Source organism: Balaenoptera acutorostrata, chromosome 1, assembly GCF_949987535.1.
Source record: "Balaenoptera acutorostrata chromosome 1, mBalAcu1.1, whole genome shotgun sequence".
Classification (NCBI taxonomy): domain Eukaryota; kingdom Metazoa; phylum Chordata; class Mammalia; order Artiodactyla; family Balaenopteridae; genus Balaenoptera; species Balaenoptera acutorostrata.
In genome coordinates this window covers 114,686,427-114,707,520 of record NC_080064.1, presented here as the reverse complement: position 1 = coordinate 114,707,520, position 21,094 = coordinate 114,686,427, and the positions used below count along the sequence as shown (strand labels likewise).

Genomic DNA, 21,094 nt, shown 5'->3' with positions numbered 1-21,094 from the left:
CTCCTCAACATCTTCAGCCTTTCAGCCCTCTGTTGGGAACAGGCCAGTATGAGCTCTTCCCATCCTGAGTGAGCTCCTCCTGCCCCGAGTCGAGGATTTTTTGTGTGGGGCAACTGAAACATGGGCTCTTGAACTGGATCAAAATAGGTTGAAGCATAGAGACCAAATTGAGTTTTCTGCTTTCTAATAGGGAGTAGGGTTTGGGGTTTTCATTCGGCTCAGGCTCTATAGAACCAGAGGTGTTTGCATGAGAAGACCAGCTTCAGAGCCACGGGCCTCATCTTGACAGTGAAAGAGTCAAGAACATGTTGTCTTTTCCACCCTTGAGTAGGCATCCTGCCTGCTCTGGCTTCCTAAGCCAGAAGGCAGAGGGGAGTATAGGCTGATGCAAAAATAGAAAAGTGATCCAATCTGTCAGCCCCTGGGCGCTCACTGTGGGCTGCCCCAAGCAGTCTCCAGGTGGGTGAGCAGTTGGCTGGGATGGCACGTGTGCCTTGTCATGCTGCCGAGTGTCAGTGCTGCCTGTCAGACAGAGCGTGGGCAGTGCTGGCAAGATTCCTTACTTGTCTCCAGCTTTTGGAAATGGCTCTGGTCATCCTTCTGATCATTCACAAATCTTGTTTTTTCTCAAGCCACTGCCCTCACAGAACTGACTGACTTAAGCTAATATGTTTGCATGTGTGGCTTACATGTGTGCACGTGGGTATCTCTGCTGGTAATTGTGTGTTGTTGGCTTTGGGCAGGATGGAAATTTGAGGCAGCGGATCTCTTTTTATTATGTATTATAGCAGTGTTGATTGGTGGGAAGAACTGGGGGAGGAAGGTCTGATTTCTCGGCCCAAGGTAAATATGTTGTTAGACTATGTAACTGTCATCCGACCTTCAGTAAATTTGGGAAATTCCCACAGTCTGTTTACAGAAAAGAAATTCTGAAATGTTTTAAGCCCCTCAGAAAAGGCAGCTGGAAAAGAGATGCTGGAAGGGACACAAGCACCAGTTAATTAGGCCAATTTTAACTGTTTTTTTAAAACATATTTTTCTTTTTTAACACTGTTCTAGGCCTAGGATTACAATAGTGAATGAGACACAAGACTGGTTTTTGTAGTTTTTGTTCTAAAGGAGATTACAATTTAGTGGAGGAGCTTAGGGTCTGATGGGAAATGTAGAAGAAAGTGCGGAGACCTCTCAGGTTTAAGAGTTTGCATTTAGAACTTCCTTGGGTAGTGGTTACTAACCTTTTTGAATTGAGAATCTAAGGAAAGCTCTGGGGCCTGTCCATAAAAATACACACACAGCCTCCTTACATCTGTGCATGGCACTGAAGTTAAAAGCCCTTTCCTGGGGACTAAGCTGGCATATCACTGATGGCTGCCTGGTGCTGCCCTTGGCATTGAGGGCCAGGATGGCTGAAAGGGCTTGGCTTCCATCTCTAGGCAGCCCAGGAGGTGTTTGGAGAAATGCTGGGCTCTTAAGATTGCCTGTGAGAAGGCCTTGATTACCATCCCACCCACTCAGCTGGGTGTTGGCGGTCACTTCACCCTGTACAGGACAGCTTTTAGTGGTGTACCACCTGAGCCACCACAAGATGCTAGCCTCCTGTGGCCCACTTTCCCCGGCCCAGGAGCATGTTTCAGTATTCTGAAACAATTTTGGACTGTTTTAGGAATCATCACTTCTTGTTTTTTGGTTGTTTTGTGTCCAGAGCTGTGCCTGATTCACCTGTTCTCACAGCTGCTGTCTGTCCTCTGGGTTTTGCCCTTCCAGAGATGATACTTACCTAGGCACCTCTTGGCCATCCATTGTAGAGTTTCCTTGAACTTTTCTCTTAGGGTCTGGAATATCTTCCTCAGGATGAAGACTAATATTTTTTGGTACTTACTGTGTACAAGGCCCTGTTACAAGTGCTTTATATATTAGCTAATTTAACCCTCACAAAGTAGATGATGATATTAACCCCATTTTATAGATGAGAGAACTGACACATAAGGAAGTTAGGTTTTTTTTTAAGGTTTTTTTTTTTTGGCTGCATTGGGTCTTAGCTGCGGCATGCGGGATCTTCGTTGAGGCATGCGGGATCTTTCATTGCGGCATGCGGGCTTCTCTCTAGTTGTGGCGTGTGGATTTTTTCTCTCTAGTTGTGGTGCACGAGCTCCAGGGCGCGTGGGCTCTGTAGTTTGCAGCACGCGGGCTCTCTAGTTGAGGCACGCAGGCTTAGTTGCCCCGCGGCATGTGGGATCTTAGTTCCCCGACCAGGGATCGAACCCACGTCCCCTGCATTGGAAGGCAGATTCTTTACCACTGGACCACCAGGGAAGTCCCGGAAGTTAGATTTTTTTACCCAGGACCACATAGCTGGTAAGAAGTAGAGCTAGGATTTGAACCCAGGCTGTCTGGTTCCAGAGCCTACACTTTATATTAAAGAAACAGTTCCTTCAGCAGGATCCAGGAGACCTTATAACTAAGCAGTTTAGGGACACCCTCCCCCTTTCTCTTACCCCATTATTCCAAAGCAGAATTTTATATTAGGAATGCCTTTCCTTTATGTCAGAGATAATAAGCCTTTGCATAATAATAATTTATTCATTCCACCAATATTTATTGAATGCCTGCTGTATACCAGTGCTGTATATAAATTATTTCATTTAATCCTCACAACAGCCCTTTGAGGTAACTGCTATTATTTCCATTTTTATGGATGTGGTAACTAAGGCTTAAAGAGGTAGGTAATTTTTTTTTTTTTAAATAAATGTATTTATTTATTTATTTATTTTTGGCTGTGTTGGGTCTTCGTTGCTGCGCGTGGGCTTTCTCTGGTTGCGGCAAGTGGGGGCTGCTCTTCATTGCGGTGCGTGGGCTTCTCATAGTGGTGGCTTCTCTTGTTGTGGAGCACGGGCTCTGGGCGCGCAGGCTTCAGTAGTTGTGGCTCGCGGGATCTAGAGGGCAGGCTCAGTAGTTGTGGTGCACGGGCTTAGTTGCTCCATGGCATATGGGATCTTCCCGGACCAGGGCTCGAACCCGTGTTCACTGCATTGGCAGGCGGATTCTTAACCACTGCGCCACCAGGGAAGCCCGAGGTAGGTAATTTTGCCCAAAGTTATAGAGTTAGTAAGACACAGCCAGGTTCAAACCCTAGATGTTTTGCCTGGCATCACAGCCTATGCTCTTTCCATTGAGAGAGTCTACCTTCCCATATCACAGAGTTTCTCTACCTTGACACTGTTGACAGTTGGGGCAGGGTAGTTATGGTGGTAGACTGTCCCATGTATTGTGGGGTGTCTAGCAGCACACAGTAAGTGCCAATAGCAGTGCCTCTTCTTCCCCTCCCCCAGGTAGTGACAATCAAAAATGTCTTCAGCATTGCCAGATGTCTCCTGAGGGAACTGCTGTATCAGGATGGAGACTGTGTTCATCTTGTTTTGTATGGAGCTCAGTTTGCAGCCATTTGGTTTCTCCACCCCAAATTCTTTAGCTTTTCCTCTGTGATCAGTGTTCCAGCATCATAGGTGGACCATACACATGGCTCAGGGGCTCTTTGCCTATGTTTCCCTGCAGGGCCGTGGTGGAGGCTGTGCATCGACTTGACCTCATCCTTTGCAACAAAACCGCTTATCAAGAAGTGTTCAAACCAGAGAACATTAGCCTGAGGAACAAGTAAGCTGAGACTCTAAACCACACATTCTTACAGTTTCTTTATTCCTTTCCACCTGAAACCCTGTCACATATAGACGCATGTTCTTTTTTATCTCCTGACCTCATGGTACAATAATGGGGTATGACGTCTCTGGCCTTCCTAAGAGGGAGAGGGGAATCCCTCACTCTCTGCAGCTTCTACATCTAACACCATTAGAATGGTGTTTGAGTTGGAGGAGTTGGCCATACTGCATAATGAAGGAAAGAAAGAGGAGATACAGAGGCAGAGTAAAAAGGAGAGAAAGGTGCAGGGAAAGAAATGAAGATTATTAAAATTCTTATTGCTCCTGCCTCTGTCTTTTGGGGCTCCCACTGCCTTCCAGGACTGCTGTTGTCTTGGGTCCTACTGACTGACCCTGGATGTCTATTGGGAGGCACAGAGATTTGTCAGTCAGGGTGTTGGCAAATGCCTTCTTGTCCTCAGTTCTTGTGTCCCTCACCAAGGGATGGGCAGTCCCTCTCATGCGCTCCTCTACACCCTCCCAGGCTGCGTGAGCTCTGCGTAAAGCTTATGTTCCTGCACCCGGTGGACTATGGGAGGAAGGCTGAGGAGCTGCTGTGGAGAAAGGTGTACTACGAAGTTATCCAGCTTATCAAGACTAACAAAAAGGTAAGGGGAGGTCAAGATCTTGGCAAGACGTTTGTCTAAAGAGGGGAAGCTAAGGAAGAAAAGGACAGCTAGGCAGGTGGGCCAGAGTATGGTTGTAGATAGGGAAACCAAGGAAGAGATAGCAGAAAGGGAGGGAGTCATATGGAATTAGGATCAGGGAAGGAGGGGAGCCTGATCCCAGATGGGGAGACCAGAGAAGTAGATCTAAGGGTATAGGGGTAACTTGTGAGTGAGAGGAGATGTGGATAATGTTGCAGAGCCAAGAAGATAAGTTTATTTCTTCAGGGAGATGAATATGATTAGGGATGGGGGAGCAGAACTCTGATCTTGTTGCTTAGCTAGCCCCTTCCCTTTCCCAATCTCCAGCATATCCACAGCCGGAGCACCTTGGAATGTGCCTACAGGACACACCTGGTCGCTGGTATTGGCTTCTACCAGCATCTCCTTCTTTATATCCAGTCCCACTACCAGCTAGAACTGCAGTGCTGCATCGACTGGACCCATGTCACCGACCCCCTCATAGGTCAGTGAAACCTGAAAGGTGGGCTCAAGGAGCAAGTTCATATGCTTCTACTTCTGGCCTTCTTATCCCTCAGGATCCATGTACCTTGTGACCCAGCCAGGCAGAGAGGATTCTAGAAGACCTACAAATGCTTCATGAAATTTGGATTTATCCAAACAAGCGTATGACTTGGGGTAAAGAGCTTAAGGAAAGAGAGAGAGAGAGACGTCTTCAGTCTGGGATTGTAGACTGATGGGGAGTCGGGGAGGGAATGGAATGATCTAGAGTAGGTCTGGCACTGGAAGATGTTATTTTTTTTTTTTTAATGTATTTATTTATTTTTGGCTGTGTTGGGTCTTCATTTCTGTGCGAGGGCTTTCTCCATTTGCGGCGAGTGGGGGCCACTCTTCATCGCGGTGCATGGGCCTCTCACTGTCGCGGCCTCTCTTGTTGCGGAGCACAGGCTCCAGACGCGCAGGCTCAGTAGTTGTGGCTCACGGGCTTAGTTGCTCCGTGGCATGTGGGATCTTCCCAGACCAGGGCTCGAACCCGTGTCCCCTGCATTGGCAGGCAGATTCTCAACCACTGCGCCACCAGGGAAGCCCGGAAGATGTTATTAATAGCATTTTTTTTCTTCCAGTTGAATTTGGCTGGCATTTCTTTTAACTTTAGAGATTGTTTCCTAGTATTTGATGAAAGTATTAAAGTTTTTAGAAACGTTGGGGAAATCATGGACATTCTTTCAAGATAGTGCAAATCTCTTTTTGGCCTTCTGAGGTACTGGCAGCTATGGTGGTTTTCTCTTCAGTTCAGCTGTCCTTTAGAGCTCCTTCTCTCTTCCTCCAACTCCCCTTGCTCTCTATACCCCCTACCCTCCCCCAGCCCCATGCCCCTTCCCTCACCAGGACAAAGACATTCTGGGTCAGAGATGGAGGTTGTGTCTGCACCCCTATGTGGCAGCATTCTCTGGTCAGAAGCAGAGCACTGTATTTTGTACATTTAAAAACATTTAAAAACAAAACAATGGAGAATTCCCTGGCGGTCCAGTGGTTAGGACTTGGCACTCTCACTGCTGGGACCCCGGGTTCAGTCCCTGTTTGGGGAACTAAAATCCTGCAAGATGCGCGGCGCAGCCAAAAACAAAACAAAACAAAATAACATTAATCCAAGGCAACATTTATAGGTGTTATACCAGATTGCCAGAGGGGTCCATAGCTTAAACAAAGATTAAGAACCCTTATTTCAAAGGGTCAGTTCCCCAAACCATTTTAGTTTTTCTCCTTATTGATATTTCTTATTCAGCCAACTCAGCGATGTCTCTATAAAAAATATTAGGAAGGGCTGCTCAGAATGGGAGCTACACACCCAGGAGAGTGGCTGCAAAGTGGAATGGATAGGAGGATGGTCTCTGTAACCAGGCTGCCAGTTGAATCCTGGCTCTGTCACTTACCTGCTGTGCAACTTTGATTTCTTTAACTGTAAAATGGAAGTAACAAAGAGTAACTACCTCATGCGGTTGCTTTGAGGATTACTTAAGTTGATATTTTAATACACTTAGAACAGTACCTGGCACATGGGAAAACTGCCTGCCAAGTAGCTGAAGCTCTCTGAAGTTACAAGGCTGCCTGGGTGAAGGGAGAGGAGAGAGCCCATGCATATTTGGCTCTGGCCACCACCAGTCCTCAGGTCAGGCAAGATGACCTCATTTCCCTCATGGATAGACTCTCCATAGGCTGCCTTCTCTGTGGACCGCCCACCAGGCAGAAGCCAGGAGCATTTACCTTGGCCTCATTCAAATGCCATTCTTCCTGGGCAAGTTTCCCATCTTTACCCAAACCTTTTACCTTTAGGTGGGGAGCTACTACCCAAGGCACCCACAACTGTACTGACACTTGAGCCTCACCTCTTCTTTCTAAAAGCCTTCCTATGATGACCTTTCACATGACCTTCCCCCAGGGAGCTGTCCTAGGTTGAGGACCATAGCCCATCTGTTCTAGTTCCTTTCTGTCTTGTGAATGACTCCTGCCTATGAGTTTCTGTGCCCCTACCTCTGTCTACCTGTGAGCCTGTGTCTCTATCTGTGTCCTGGATTGGTGTCTTCTCTGCCCCATAAGGCCGTGTTCTAAAACTAGCCCTGGATTCTTTATCTCCTTTCTCCACCTAGGAAAGGTGTTTCCCCATAGGTAAGGACAGAGGAATGGGCTTATAAACATCTCTCTCTCTCTCTCTTTCTCTTTCTCAGGATGCAAGAAGCCAGTGTCTGCCTCAGGGAAGGAGATGGATTGGGCACAGATGGCATGCCACCGATGTCTAGTGTACCTGGGGGATTTGTGTAAGAATCCGAACCTTTCATTTTTCTCTGTTTTGGACTACAGGACAGGCTCCAACTGCTCTTGTTGGTACCACCCTTTACGTGATTGGAGAGCAGGAGGAGCAGTTTGGCCTCTGATAACTTTTCCTCTCCAGTCTGTTTACAGCGTTTCCTTCTTTTCACTGTTCGTGCATGAGTCAAAAAGGATGGTGAATACACGAAGGAGGAAAATGTCTTTGCACTTTAAGAAAGTCAGGGTGATAACCTGGTTTCATTGGTGGGTTAGGAAGATTTTAATTTGATGTCTTTCTCCTTTGGAGTTTTCTCTTCATGGATTCCTAGAGGAATTGCAATTAGACCTCAGGGAGGACTTACCTGCCTGAAATATGTTTCTCAGAATGGAAAAGTACTCTCTTGCTTTATGGCCCCTGGGTCTCTAGTCCTGATAGACAAAGGTTCTGTCATTAGGCTGCTGGTGTGTGGCTGTCAGATGCATTATCCTTTATTGATCTGAGGCTCGTCTCCCTGCCTCCATCCCACTCCTGGACCCTTTATAGGCAGGGGGCAGAGAGAGAATCAGCTGTTTCACAGTAGATTGACCAAGTGTCATTAGTAGTGTCTTCTCTCTAGAACTGAGCAGTTGAATTCCAGAACCAAATATCAGAAGTCTTTTCAAGCATTTATATATGCTGCAGCCCCTTCATTGGGAAGAGATAATCAAGAAGAGCCTCTTTACAAACACTAAATATTCTTTACATTTTGGACCTACCAGCAAGGAAGAGAGAGTTGAACAATTTGCCCATAGTCATGCAGACTTAAGACTGTGCCAGAGACCCAAGCAGCCTGCCTTCTAGCTCAGGTATCTTCCTCCCGGGCTGTTACTACAGTTCTCCAGAGTAGACTCCCAGATGAGGGGAGGTTTTTCTGAAACATGGAATCATTGTATTTCTTTTCCTCCTCTCCTTCCTGCAGCACGGTATCAGAATGAATTAGCTGGCGTAGACACTGAGCTGCTAGCTGAGAGATTTTACTACCAAGCCCTGTCAGTGGCTCCCCAGATTGGTAAGTGGACCCCGCCACTGGGACCTCCCAACCCAGCAGCATTTTCCAAGAGGAAGACAATGTCGAGATGGCAGGCAGGCCATACTCACTTCCCCCTAGGTCCTTCCCGCCCACTCTCAATTCTTTCATACTTCACCTTGGTTCTGCATTCTGCCCCTTGTAACACACACTCAGAAGATGGTGGAAGGAGAAGAGAAATGGGAAAGTCTTGAACTAAGAAGGAAGGAGGCAGAAGAAGAGGGAGAGAGAAGATGGCTTCCCTAGCCCTGAGGTTTCTGTAGAAAGAGGAGACCGTACTTCAGCTGCCCCCACGGAGGCACAGTGAGGGAAGGGATAAGGCTGCATTACAGGGAAAGACGGGGGTTAGCATGCAGGAAGGAGAACTCAGAGGTGAGAGACTGAGCTGGGATAGAGGCGAGGGCTCCATGGAGTTCAGTCAGCATTGGAAGAGGCACAGCTGCTGCTGAAGGAATGGCACCCATCAGTGCCGAAATCCCTGGTGGTCCAGGTGGGCTTAGACTGATAGGAAGTGAGTCTAGAATAGATAACGCCCTGGAGGAGCAAGATTAAGCTGCTGATCACCTGAGACACCAGTGTCGCCTGCAGACCCACTGTTCTCCCCATGAGTTCTCTGATGCTTAACGTGGGTTGGGCCTTGCAGCTTTCGGTGAGTATTATGGCTACAGACTGTGTGACTTCTCTTTCTCTCCAGGAATGCCCTTCAACCAGCTGGGCACCCTTGCCGGCAGCAAGTACTATAATGTGGAAGCCATGTATTGCTACCTGCGCTGGTGAGTATTTGCCAGCTCTTTCCCCAGACCTACTCTCATGTCTGCACAATTCCTGCTTTGTTTTCTCTCTTCCCTTTCTCCCTTTTCTAGCTCCTGGGTGAGATAGATAGGAGAATGCTAAGATTGAGGGGGTCCCTTCTCTCAGGGGCATCCTGACGCAGCCGTGCTGCTTTTCACACAGCCACCTGGACTTGTAGATACTTGAGCAGCTGAAGTAGCTGTCTGCTATCATGAAAAATAACAGGATTGCTGCCTTCCTGAAGAAGGAAATAAATTTGATATAGTTGATAAAATGGTACCAAAGTAGCCTCTGACAAGAACTTCAGAACTGTAGAGCTTCAGTGTCTTGAGGTGACAGAGATGACAGCATGGGGGGGACAAGATTAACAGGGTGGATCACTGCTTCCCTGAATCTCACACTTAGCTCTTAGAATGAAAAAACAATTTTTTCAGGGCTTAGGTTACTAAGTCACCATAACCAAATGCACATGAGACTGATAGGTAAATGAGAATGCCATTGGTTAAGTTTTAGTGAGACATAAACTGCCAGGAAACTCACTGTTGCCACCTAATCAGGGCCAAAGTCTACTTGAGAAGCCAAATCTATCTCAGAAGGAGTTATATAGTGAATTGGGCTTCAAAGCCTAAAGGGAATAAGGGTGGTCTTCATAGCTTAAATGGTCAGCTACTAAGGTGTAAAGTAAAATAACCTAATTCTGCCTTCCTGGTCAAGGAAACCTGTTTCCTGTATCAACAAATATTTGCCCTGTTCCTTTAGTAGATCACTACAGACTGGCCTCCCATCACCTGTATTCATTTTTTTTTTTAATTGAAATATAGTTGATTTACAATGTTGTGTTAATTTCTGCTGTACAGCCAAGTGATTCAGTTATACGTATATATACATTCTCCTTTATATTCTTTTCCATTATGGTTTATCACAGGATACTGAATATAGTTCCCTGTGCTATACAGTAGGACCTTGTTGTTTATCCATTCTGTATGTATATAATAGGTTGCATCTGCTAACCCCAAACTCCCACTCCATCCCTCCTCTACCCCCACTTCCCCCTTGGCAACCACAAGTCTGTTTTCTATGTCTGTGAGACTGTTTCTGTTTCGTAGATATGCTCATTTGTGTCATATTTTGGATTCCACATATAGGTGATATATGGTATTTGTCTTTCTCTGACTTACTTCACTTAGTATGATAATCTCTAGTTCCATCCATGTTGCTGCAGACGACCCTATTTCATTCTTTTTTATGGCTGAGTAATATTCCATTGTATATATATATGTATCACATCTTTATCCATTCATCTGTAAATGGACATTTAGGTTGTTTCCATGTCTTGGCTATTAAAAATAGTGCTGCTATGAACATAGGGGTGCATGTATCTTTTTGATTTATAGTTTTGTCTGGATATATGCCTAGGAGTGGGATTGCTGGATCATATGGCAACTCTATTTTTAGTTTTTTGAGGAACCTCCATACTGTTTTCCATAGGGGCTGCACCAATTTACATTCCCACCAATAGTGTAGGAGGGTTCCCTTTTCTCCACACCCTGTCCAGCCTTTGTTATTTGTGTATTCATTCTTGAATATGATTACCAGGTTTATAACCTCCCATTGCATCTTTCCCATTCCTTGTGTGCCTTCCAGGGAATGCCCCCCTTACTTGTCCTGGATCCCTCATCACATTCATAATCATGATTTAGGGTGAATCACTTTCAAAGAGAGCCAAGCACATCCAGGTTTGGGAGGTGCCAAATAAGGTCCTCCTCTACTATGCGTAAACAGTTATATTTCATGGTTTGTGGGTTAGGCATTTGGCTAGGGCTCAGTTTGGCAGTTCTCCTCCTGGTGGCGTCGTCTAGGGTCAGTCAGTGGTATTCGGCTGATTTGGGGGTCTGATATGTCTGGAGGGTTGGTTCATCTGGACCCTTCTCCCTCTCCATATAGTCTCAGGGCCTCTCCATGTGGTATCTTCCTCAGGGTAGATGGACTTCTTACATAGTGGCTCAGGGCTCCAGCAGCAAATAATGACCCAAGAAACTTGGAAGTAGGGTCTGCCAGTCTCTTAAGGCCTGGGCCTGGCAACTGGTGGAGTCACTCCTACAGCATTCTCTTGGGCAAAGCGGTTGCATAGTCGTTGTCTCCCACCCTCACCCCCTGCCAAGATTTCAGGGGAGGTGACACAGAACCCACTTCTCAGTGGAAGGAGTATCAAAGAATTTGTAGCTGTATTCACCACTGACGTGTATTTCTTCTATCACTGCTTTTTGTAATTAAAAGACGTTTCAAAAAACAAGACATTTTTTTAAAAGTATAGCATGCTGTTAAGTTCATAGGCTTTGTGGTAAGACAGACTTGGGTTGGAGACTCAGCTCTACTATGTTTTAGCTATGTGACCATTGTTTTATTGATTGATCGATTGCCGCGTTGGGTCTTCGTTGCCTCGTGTGGGCTTTTCTCTAGTTGCGGCGAGTGGGGGCTACTCTTTGTTGCAGTGCACGGGCTTCTCATTGCGGTGGCTTCTCTTGTTGGGGAGCACGGGCTCTAGGCACCTGGGCTTCAGTAGTTGTGGCACACGGGCTCAGTAGTTGTAGCTTGTGGGCTCTAGAGCGCAGACTCAGTAGTTGTAGCGCACGGGCTTAGTTACTCCGCGGCATGTGGGATCTTCCCAGACCAGGGCTCGAACCCATGTACCCTGCATTGGCAGGCGGATTCTTAACCACTGCGCCACCAGGGAAGTCCGCTATGTGACCTTTGCATTATACTTGATCTCTCAGGCTTTATTTCCTCATCTGTAAATGTGCACAATAGTAGGGTACAGTGCCTGACACAGAGTGGGGTGCTCAGTACATATTTGCATTTGAATGAATGTCGTGAGGATTAACTGAAGTAGTGTATGTAAATATTCTTGCACATAGTAAATGCTTGTTAAATGCTACCTACTAAGTGCTGTGTGCTTTAAGAAAGATGAAGGATAGTGTATTTCAGGGATGGTAACTAAGTTAAGTTTGTAACATTGAGTGGGATTAATTGTCCCATTTCTAGATACAGAGGAGATGCAGACGTCATCATTACTCTGATTAATCTGGAAGTTGTATGTGTGTATTTTATTAGGAAAGATAGCTTTCACCCTGAGTACATACATGGAAGGGGAGGCTGGGGGCAGCCTGTATTGACTAGAAACAGTGCTCCCTAAATCCCTGGAAGACTGACATTTCCCCTCTCCACCTCTGCCTCTGCCAAGACTCAGTAGCTCACCTCTGTCTCCTTCAGCATCCAGTCGGAAGTGTCCTTTGAGGGGGCCTATGGGAACCTCAAGCGGCTGTATGACAAGGCAGCCAAAATGTACCACCAGCTGAAGAAGTGCGAGACTCGGAAGCTCTCTCCCAGCAAGAAGCGGTGAGTGGGGCCTGTGGGAAGAGGGGGTCTTTCTGCAGTTGGTGCAGTAGGACCGTAGGGACTCTGGAGCTGTTCACCATTTACCTTGGGCTCCTCTCATTTCAGATGTAAAGACATTAAGAGGTTGCTGGTGAACTTTATGTATCTGCAAAGCCTCCTGCAGCCCAAAAGCAGGTGAGTGGAAGAGAGTGTGAGCAAGAACTGTGTCCTGTGAGCCCCATCCACGATGGCTTCTTTATGGCAGGGGACTTGAAGAGGAGGGAGTGGGCTGGTGAATTCTGCCTTTTGATTGGAAATTCTTTAGCTGGTTAGTCCTTTCTTGGCATCCCTCACTGTCTCACCCTAGGTTCTGTGCCCATTCTCTGGGTGGCTTACCCGCTGGCACAGTGGGTGCTTACTAGATGTTGAAGGAATGGCCGAATGGGAAGCCTGCCCACATCCCTTCCACTGCGTGTCTGCCCTTCCCGTGTTATTCTGCTTGCTTTGGAGACCAGCCAGCACTGATTCCCCCTGCTCCTCTTTCTGAAGTCTCCCCTAAGGATCCTGTGGTCTTTTCTCTGAATCCTGTATTCCCAACTCTTTTTGCCTGCCCCAGCCCCCATCACTGACCTCCCCTGTTATCCTGCCCTTCCATAGCTCTGTGGACTCAGAGCTGACATCACTTTGCCAGTCAGTCCTGGAGGACTTCAACCTCTGTCTCTTCTACCTGCCCTCCTCACCCAACCTCAGCCTGGCCAGTGAGGATGAGGAGGAGTATGAGAGTGGATATGCTTTCCTCCCGGACCTTCTCATCTTTCAAATGGTCATCATCTGCCTTATGGGTGTGCACAGCTTGAAGAGAGCAGGTAACTCTCCCTCTGTCCCTCATTTCTCCCCGACTGGCTTCTGGGATCCTCACTACCCTTTTCTGCAGCTCCTTATCCATAAACTTGCTTCCACAAGCAGTCGCTTCACTACCTGTGTCGCTGCCTGGCTGTGGGAGAGAGGGGCAAGGAACCCTGCCCTAAAGAAGCTCCTAGTGAATGAACAAAGGCAACAGCGTATTCCCACCCCCTCTGCCCTCCTGCACCCACAAACACACGTACGCTTGGCCAGGACCCAGGCAGACACAGTGGTTGAGATGCTTAGCTGATGATCCAGATGGAATTCAGACTTGCTGGGGGTGGGGGCAGTTAGGCAGTTCTGGAAACCTTTCTGCCGGAGGTGTATGTAGAGCAAAGTTGGACGGAAGGGAGGGAGAGGCAGGGCTGGGTGCGAAGATGCTTGGGGCATATGGGGAGACGCTTGCGTGAAGGCATCAAAGCCAGGGAGGATGAGATGGGACAAGAGCGTCCATGAGCTTACATGAGGAAGCAGGATGAGCTGGCACATTCCACATTACAGGATGAGAGTGAAGAGACCTGAGAAGTCTTTTTTTACCTTAGAGGAAGTTTTCAGAGGTAGTTGGATCCTTGGAAGGGTGGAGAACAGGTGAGATGAGGTTGGAATTAATGGAGCCTACTCCTCTTCAGGGCCCTGGGCCCCTAATGCTGGCTTCCCTGGTTTTAGGATCCAAGCAGTACAGTGCAGCCATTGCCTTCACCCTGGCCCTCTTCTCCCACCTTGTCAATCACGTCAACATACGGCTGCAAGCTGAGCTGGAAGAGGGCGAGAATCCTGTCCCGGCATTCCAGAGTGATGGCACAGGTGCAGGCTCGGGGGAGGTTGTGACTGTGGAAAGGTTAGCATGGGGCGTGGGGATCGTGGGAGGGGAACACAGGTGTGGCAGGGGAGGTGCTGTCAAAGAGCACCTGCCAGTGTCCTCGTTCCGGTTTGTCCCTAGGCCCCACCTGACCATCCTCTTTCCACAGATGAACCAGAGTCCAAGGAACCCTTGGAGAAGGAGGAGGAGCCGGGTCCTGAGCCTCCTCCTGCAGCATCTCAAGATGGCGAGGTCAGAAAGAGCCGGAAGTTCTCCCGCCTCTCCTGCCTCCGCCGCCGGCGCCACCCACCCAAAGCTGGTGATGACAGTGACCTGAGTGAAGGCTTTGACTCAGACTCGAGCCATGACTCAGCCCGGGCCAGTGAGGGCTCAGACAGTGGCTCCGACAAGAGCCTTGAAGGTGGGGGAACGGCCTTTGATGCCGAGACAGATTCAGAAATGAACAGCCAAGAGTCCCGATCAGACCTGGAAGATATGGAGGACGAGGAAGGGACACGGTCCCCAGCCCTGGAGCCACCTCGGGCCAGGTCAGAGGCTCCTGAATCCCTCAACGGCCCACTGGGCACCAGTGAGGCCAGCATTGCCAGCAATCTACAAGCCATGTCCACCCAGATGTTCCAGACTAAACGCTGCTTCCGACTGGCCCCCACCTTCAGCAACCTGCTCCTCCAGCCCACCACCGAAGCTCCCACCTTGGCCAGCCGCAGGCCCTGTGTCAATGGGGATGTGGACAAGCCCTCAGAGCCAGGTACTTGGGCCTCTCTTCATCATCTTGCTCTGGCCCTCACCTCCATACCATCGGCATTCATCTGAGAGGGGCCGCTTTTTTCTCTATTTGAGTACCTCACATCCCCACCCTCACTGCCTTGCTTTTGGCTTCTGCCTGTAGTGTGGCCTGGAGTTTTTTTCCTGGGAATCCCCTCTGCTGCTCACTTCCTTATTCTCAGCTCCCAGCTGATTTCGTGGTCTTATTCTCCTCCCACTCCCACCTTGCTCCGTGGGTTTGGGGCTTTTCTCCCCACACAGCACTGCAGCTGTAACTCCCTCCCGTGCCATCCCAGGTCCTACCAGGGCTCCTGGAAGCTAGAAAAACCAGCACCCACCAGGGCAGGTGGATTAGAATGAGACTTTTCTCCTGAGGGTCTTCCCCTGAGGTGCAAAGGGTGCACCTGGTCAGCAGCAGCAGTGAACGTTCGCGGCATCTACTCTATGCCAAGCACTAAGTTGGATTTTCTGGGGGGTCTTATCTAATTTTCACAGCAGCCTTGTGGTGGAAGAGTTATCATCCCTATTCTACATTCTCTTCTTTACCTCCAAGCTTCTGTGCACAGTGCTCCTTTGGTCTGGAACATACTTTTCCTCCCTTGCCCCGAGCCTATTGCTTGGCTAATTCTCACTCTAGATTTTAGCTTAAAAGTCACTTGGTCTGGGATTCCTCCAAGGGTAGGCTTCTCGTGAGCTCCTGTAGACTCTGCACCTCGGCAACTTCCAGCCTTTTCCCACTCAAGTGACATTGTCCGTTGACTTGGCTGTCCGTCCCCTGCAATACCACGAGCCTCTTGAGGGCAGGGCAGTCCATGTTTTGTCTGTCGCTGTATCTTCATTACCTAACACAGTGCTTGGCACATGGTTGGGACTTAGAATGAACAAAAGAAATGAGGAAGCTGATGCTCAGAGTTGGAGTGTGAACTACTTAGTGTTCTAACCTGCAGACTTGAAGAGCTAGGAGTTGGAAGTAGTTCTTTTAATTCTGTACCCCTTTTCTCCCCACCTGTAGCTCACTTCTGTCTGCCCTGCCTTTTGCACAGTATAGGCACATCATAAATATCAGTTGAGTGAGTAGCTGTAGACCTCACAAATTAGCTCGTTTGTTTTTTTTTTAATTTATTTATTTTATTTATTTATTTTTGGCTGCGTTGGGTCTTCGTTGCTGTGCACGGGCTTTCTCTAGTTGCGGTGAGCAGGGGCTACTCTTTCGTTGTAGTGCATGGGCTTCTCATTGCGGTGGCTTCTCTTGCTGCAGAGCACGGGCTCTGGGGCACGCGGGCTTCAGTAGTTGGGGCACGTGGGCTCTAGAGCGCAGGCTCAGTAGTTGTGGCGCATGGGCTTAGCTCCTCCGCGGCATGTGGGATCTTCCCGGACCAGGGCTTGAACCCATGTCCCCTGCATTGGCAGGTGGATTCTTAACCACTGCGCCACCAGGGAAGCCCCTTAGCTCGTATTTTAAAAGGCACCAGGTTCTTGGCTTAAAAGTAACCAGTTAGTGGGCCTAGAAAAGTTAGGCAGGGGCCTGATTCCTCTCTTCTCACATCAGAATTCTTCAGAAGAGTCCAAGCAGGTTGGGGCATGCTCCCCCCACGGAGCCGAAGCCTGTTGCCATGTGCCTACTAGTCGCTCATCCTGGTTCTCTGTCACCCACCCCCAGCCTCTGAAGAGGGCTCTGAGTCGGAGGGAAGTGAGTCTAGTGGGCGCTCCTGTCGGAATGAGCGCAGCATCCAGGAGAAGTTGCAAGTCCTGATGGCCGAAGGCCTGCTTCCTGCTGTGAAAGTCTTCCTGGACTGGCTGCAGACTAACCCCGACCTCATCATTGTGTGTGCGCAGGTGTGTCACTCCACTCCCACTGCTCTCCGTCAGGTCCCAAGGTGTTAGGGGAGGGCGCCAGCCAGGATGGGGTGTGGGAATCCCCTCAGGTGGGCTGGTCAAAGCAAAAGTTATTGTCAGGCACCTGCTCTATGCTGGCTCCGTATGCTTTTTACGGGCCAAGGATTAGGCATGACCTTTGCCCTCACAGAGCCTGTGGCCTGGGCTGGGATACAAATTTTGTGGACTGGGAAAATGAGAGCACTGCTTATTCTGCTTTGTGTCCCCAACGCCAGGCGTAATGCCTGCCATTATGAGTAATGTCTATGACAGTGTGTGTTCAAGGGCTAACCTGGATAGGTGAACACCGGAGTCCAGGGAAAGGAGAGAGCACTGAGTAGTGACAAGAGAGATGAGACTGGGAAGTGACAGGATGTTCAGACAAGGTGCAGGTGTTGTGAGCAGGGAAACGGCTTAAAGAGAGTCCTGTAGCTGGAGCGAGTGGTGTCAGAGGCGGGCTGCCATGGAGACTGGTTGCTGTGATTGTGACCTTTTCCTTCCTTTCTCAGGTTCAGAGTCTTAATCTTGAGCCTCCGGTGCCCTGAGGCTTTTCTTCAGTGTTGATTTATTCCAGTAGCACACCTGCCTGCTGTGGAAGACCCTTTTCCCTGCAGGTCGCCCTCTTCCCGAGATGAGGGAGTTTAGGTCAGGGCCAGGCACAACCTTGGGCATGTGCTTGTGCCTGATGACAGCTAGTTAGTCATTGTTAGTCATCGAGGGTGGTGTGGTGAAGATGGGGGTGCAGGTCACATCCCCAGAGAGGTGGCCCAGTGTGGGCACGTGGAGGGCTGAAAGGAAAAGTTTGTGCTAGACAGGGAGAAGCTTCCTCCAACGCTCTAGCTTTTTCCACTACCAAGATCCAGAGGGTTTCTCCTGTGGTTTCACGCCTTCCCTTTTCATGAAGCCTTCAGCGGTTGATGAAGTTCAGTGAGGCTTCATGGTCCCCTTCTTCATTCCTGCCTGTTTTCCAAGTCCTCCGTGAGCCCCCCTTGGCCTCTTTTGTTAATTTTTCTCCCAAACGCTTCTAGGCCTGTGACCATAGCCCCAGACCCCCCAGATATAGTGCTTTTCTTGTTCATTGCCAGCCTCCAGCACTGCCCCAGCTGAAGCCTTCCTCTTCTCTCTCTCCCTCAAGAGCTCTCAAAGTCTGTGGAACCGCCTGTCTGTGTTGCTTAATCTGTTGCCAGCTGCTGGCGAACTCCAAGAGTCTGGTGAGTGAGTCCCTGGCACTGTCCTCCCTCTCTCTCTCCCTCACTGGCCCCACAAAGCCCGCCTCCCCCTTCCTGGTAACCTGGCCCTTAGGGTAAGGAGGTTAATGGGATTCACTGCCTAGCCTCCCTAACACACAGCAGTCATTGTGGTCTGGGCCTCTCTGGTTTCCTGCCCCGACACTGCCCCACTGTGGGCAGGTGGCCTGGTCCACCAGGGAGTGTGCTCCCTGGGGAAGGCAGTGGAGTGGCAAGAGCAGAGTGAGGGGAGCCTGTGAGCCAGCCCCAGTCACTGGTGTGGCACCGATGCCTTCCTCATTGAGAATTGACCTTGACCTTCAGAGCCCATCTGTCTGGTTCATCCCCTCCTGCCACCTTCCAGCTGGAAATCACCTTCTCCTACCTCTGGACTCACCCAAGGGCAATCCATTCCTTCTTCCAGAGCTCCTCCTCTCACATCCATCCTAGTGTGATTGTGCCTCTGTCAGGGGGCCGTCCCAGTCTGAGCGGTCCTCTAACCCTCCCAGCTCTGGTCTCCTAAAGCTCTGCCTGACGGCCCTGTGCACCCATCTCCCCTTTCCTCCCCCCACCGCTCCCCACCTTGTGTCCGAGGAGTATGTCCTGCCTCCCAGCCTCTGAGGAAGGACTGTGTCCCTCTGACTGGGGGCTCCCACAGGGCAGGTGGTCTCATGTGTCCTCTTTCTCCCCAGGCCTGGTCCTGTGTCCTGAGGTCCAGGATCTTCTTGAAGGTTGTGAACTGCCTGACCTCCCGTCTAGCTTGCTGCTCCCAGAGGACATGGCACTTCGCAACCTGCCTCCCCTCCGGGCTGCCCACAGACGCTTTAACTTTGAAACGGATCGGCTCTTGCTCAGCACCTCAGAAGAGGTGAGGATATCATTTCTCACGCCACAAGCTCTGTTGTTCATCAGACTCAGTAGCAAAGCAGGGGCTCAGGGCTGGAGGGGGCGGGCAGGCACCCCTTCCATCCGGACAGGGAGCATGTCCCTGGGGCTGCAGCTGTGAGTCCTCTTTCACTCGGTGAAGCATTTGGACTTCCTTTCCTTCTTGGCAGGGTGTCCTTCCACAGGTCTGCTGTTGGTAGTGTCTCCCTTTGTAGAACAAGCCTCCTTCCCCTTTCTCCCCCTTTTGGAGAGGACAAAACAAGTAAATTATTAGGGCTTTGAAATCTCTATTGGTCTCTTTTCTCTTCTGAGCCCAGCCTCCTCTAAGCTGACCAGCAAACAGTCAGAAAGTTGGAGCTGGAAGGGAATGTGCTACCCATTTAGTCCAGTGACTTTCACCCTTGGATCTGTGTCACCACATGGGCCGTCTTGGGGGCAGCAAAGGGAAGCCAAGAGGACAGGCGTCCCAGCCCCCGTCCCCAACACAAACACAGACACACACACAAACACACACACACACACACCACCCCCACCCCCACGTTGGTTCCTCCTTCTCCAGCTTGGCTTGATAGTCTGTTTTATATTTTAGCATTCTAGATAAGATTTTTGTTTGATGGGGAAAGAAGGGTTTTGCTGACCAAAAACATAAGTTGGAAATGGTGATCTAGTTTGTCCTTTCATTTTACACGTTAGGATCTGAGACCCAGAGAAAGATGGCATAAGAACCCAGGTCTTGTCACTCCCAGCCCGTGTCCTTGTCTCTTTCTTCTCAGCCCTGAGTCCTGCTTCTCTAGTCCTTCTGGGAGTTTCCTCGCCCTACTTGCTCACTCCTTTTCCGGTAGCTAGAGGCCCTGGGCCTCGGCGCTCCTCTTTTCCACCCCACAGACCACAGGCCTTACGAGGGAGCCCATGTTGCTGAGTTGGCTGGGCTGGCAGGGACGGTGGAGGGGAGGAGCCGGGGGCCAGCGGGCCTGGAGGGCCCTGCTCAGCCGGGCCGCCTCCCATGTCTCCTCACAGACGGTCGTGCGCATCTGCTGCATCCGCAGCTTTGGCCACTTCGTTGCCCGCCTGCAAGGCAGCATCCTGCAGTTCAACCCAGAGGTTGGCATCTTCGTCAGCATCACCCAGTCTGAGCAGGAGAGCCTGCTGCAGCAGGCCCAGGCCCAGTTCCGCATGGTGAGTCAGGCCTCCCCTCCCTGTCTGCTCCGCTCCCATGGGCTCACTGAGAAACCCAGGGTCAGAGGCTCAGACACACTGGTGGCCCTCGACTGAAGAACCTGGGCATTGGGGCCGGGGAGACTGAGCCTGGGGAGGGAACTGAGGGCTGATAGGGAGTGAGAGTTGCCTTGAGCAGGGGCAGCCTGGCACCGGGCCTGTATGTAGACTGACTGGGGATTGAGGGCCATCTCTGTCACCTCCTAGTCTGAATTGAGCAAGTCACTTAACCTTGCTAATTCTGTTTCCTCGTCGGTTACACAGGAATAGTTGAATCAGCTTTATGGGGTTGCTGTGACTGTGGAATGATAGTGAATGGCAGGCACTTTGCACTTTGCGTTATGGAGTGTGTGCTGTGGAGTATGTGCACTCAGCAAAATGCTCCTTTCCCTTCCCTTTTCGAGGGATGAAGACTGAGGAATGGAGGGATCCTGGCCTCAGACACCATGCAGGAACCCTCCCATCCCACAGAAGCCCCGAAGAGTAGGAGGTGGCCTGTGTTACCTCTTTTCCAGTCAGTCATTCATTCCACAAATATTTAATGAGAATCTGCTTTGTGCCAGACCCGTCAGTATCCTAGGCATGAGGGTTACAGCAGCAAACAAGACAGGCCTTTCTCTTGTGAGGCTAATACTTTGTGAGCAACACTGTGGGTTCTTTAGTGGGGCCTGCACAGCCCTGGGCGTGTTGTCCTCCCCAAGCTAAGTGGCACCAGTACATGTGGGGGGGTGGTGTCTGGCGCGGGAAGCACGGCCCACGTGTCTTGGCAAGCCCAGGGGTTCTTCTTCATCTCAAGCCAGTCTCCTCCCCCATGTTCTTCCTTTCCCCAGCCCCAGGCTCCCCGACCTCTGAGCACCCCCTTCCTGTGGAAGGGAAGGGGCACAGTCTCCCCAGAAACCCCCCTCCTTGCTGCCTTAAAAGCAAGCACGTTTTGTTAAAAACTAACCTTTTGTGTTAAGACTTTCATTGCTGTTGCGTAGGGGAAAACACAGGGGGTTACAAAAATAATTATGGGAAAGTCACACAGCTTCAAAAAATGTTAGAG

The 21,094-nt window shown here is 49.8% G+C and overlaps 1 protein-coding gene across 1 annotated transcript in view; it reads left to right on the top strand.

Moving 5' to 3' along the window:
* Positions 1 to 21,094, top strand: part of SMG5 (SMG5 nonsense mediated mRNA decay factor) — a 28,097-nt gene that overhangs the window by 980 nt on the left and 6,023 nt on the right. Inside the window, exons 2-16 of the mRNA XM_007171868.3 lie at positions 3,553 to 3,651; positions 4,177 to 4,300; positions 4,667 to 4,823; positions 7,045 to 7,134; positions 8,086 to 8,175; positions 8,888 to 8,966; positions 12,256 to 12,381; positions 12,487 to 12,555; positions 13,018 to 13,226; positions 13,930 to 14,067; positions 14,232 to 14,831; positions 16,509 to 16,684; positions 17,859 to 17,934; positions 18,642 to 18,817; positions 19,852 to 20,010. Of these exons, the coding sequence (XP_007171930.2) occupies positions 3,553 to 3,651; positions 4,177 to 4,300; positions 4,667 to 4,823; positions 7,045 to 7,134; positions 8,086 to 8,175; positions 8,888 to 8,966; positions 12,256 to 12,381; positions 12,487 to 12,555; positions 13,018 to 13,226; positions 13,930 to 14,067; positions 14,232 to 14,831; positions 16,509 to 16,684; positions 17,859 to 17,934; positions 18,642 to 18,817; positions 19,852 to 20,010 (2,368 nt within the window). The remainder of the gene's footprint in view (positions 1 to 3,552; positions 3,652 to 4,176; positions 4,301 to 4,666; positions 4,824 to 7,044; positions 7,135 to 8,085; positions 8,176 to 8,887; positions 8,967 to 12,255; positions 12,382 to 12,486; positions 12,556 to 13,017; positions 13,227 to 13,929; positions 14,068 to 14,231; positions 14,832 to 16,508; positions 16,685 to 17,858; positions 17,935 to 18,641; positions 18,818 to 19,851; positions 20,011 to 21,094) is intronic.